Below are 658 nucleotides of genomic sequence, written 5' to 3'. Positions count from 1 at the left end.
CGGGCCTGCCGCCTCCTGACCCCGCTTCTCCTCCGCAGGTCTCTCCTCCACAGCCATCGTTGCCAGCCAGCAAGGCTCCGCTCCCTCTCTATACCCACCTCCCCGGAGGTGAGAACGGTAAGGCTCTCCTCCCGTGGCACCGGCACAGCCAACCTGCTTCGCCCGCGGGCAACAGGACTGGGGCAGAGGTGGCCGGGACGGGTGCACGGGGGGGTGCACTTGAGGGCAGAGGGTTTGGGGTTTGCCCGTCGCCCCAGGGCTCACGGGGCTGCCGGCGGCGGGCGCTGACTTGACCTTGGGGTCGTGGCAGGACGTGACGCGCCGGGACGCCTGGGCTGTACGAGACATGTGACTGGCTCACATGGGGAAGCGCTGGAGACTCCTTTAGACATCAGTTGAATGGTGTTAATTGTTCTGCTTTGACGTTCCTGCCGTGATCCGAGGCAGGCTCTGTCTTCTCCCCCCGTCGGACACACACTGACTCCCCCCCTCTACACCCTCCCCTTCGGTGAGTGGGCGAGCTGGTACCTGCGGAAATATTTATTCTACTGGGCACCGGCGCTCGGGATGGAGGTGACTCGCCTGCCTGGTGCATATGAAGAGGAAACGGAAGCACTGAGGTTTCTCGATGGATTTGGGACCCCGCTGTGTCTCTGCG

General features: G+C 64.0%; 1 protein-coding gene across 1 annotated transcript in view; it reads left to right on the top strand.

Moving 5' to 3' along the window:
- ZNF609 (zinc finger protein 609) overlaps positions 1-651 on the top strand; it is a 57,764-nt gene extending 57,113 nt beyond the window's left edge. Inside the window, 2 exon segments of the mRNA XM_009323851.1 lie at positions 3-117; positions 311-651. Coding sequence (XP_009322126.1) covers positions 3-112 — 110 coding nt within the window. The 3' untranslated portion in view covers positions 113-117; positions 311-651.
- The last annotated feature ends 7 nt before the right edge of the window (positions 652-658 follow it).

This window comes from Pygoscelis adeliae, unplaced genomic scaffold (assembly GCF_000699105.1).
Source record: "Pygoscelis adeliae isolate BGI_AS28 unplaced genomic scaffold, ASM69910v1 Scaffold365, whole genome shotgun sequence".
NCBI lineage: Eukaryota > Metazoa > Chordata > Aves > Sphenisciformes > Spheniscidae > Pygoscelis > Pygoscelis adeliae.
Note: the sequence above shows the minus strand (reverse complement) of the source record. Positions and strands in the feature narration are given on the sequence as shown.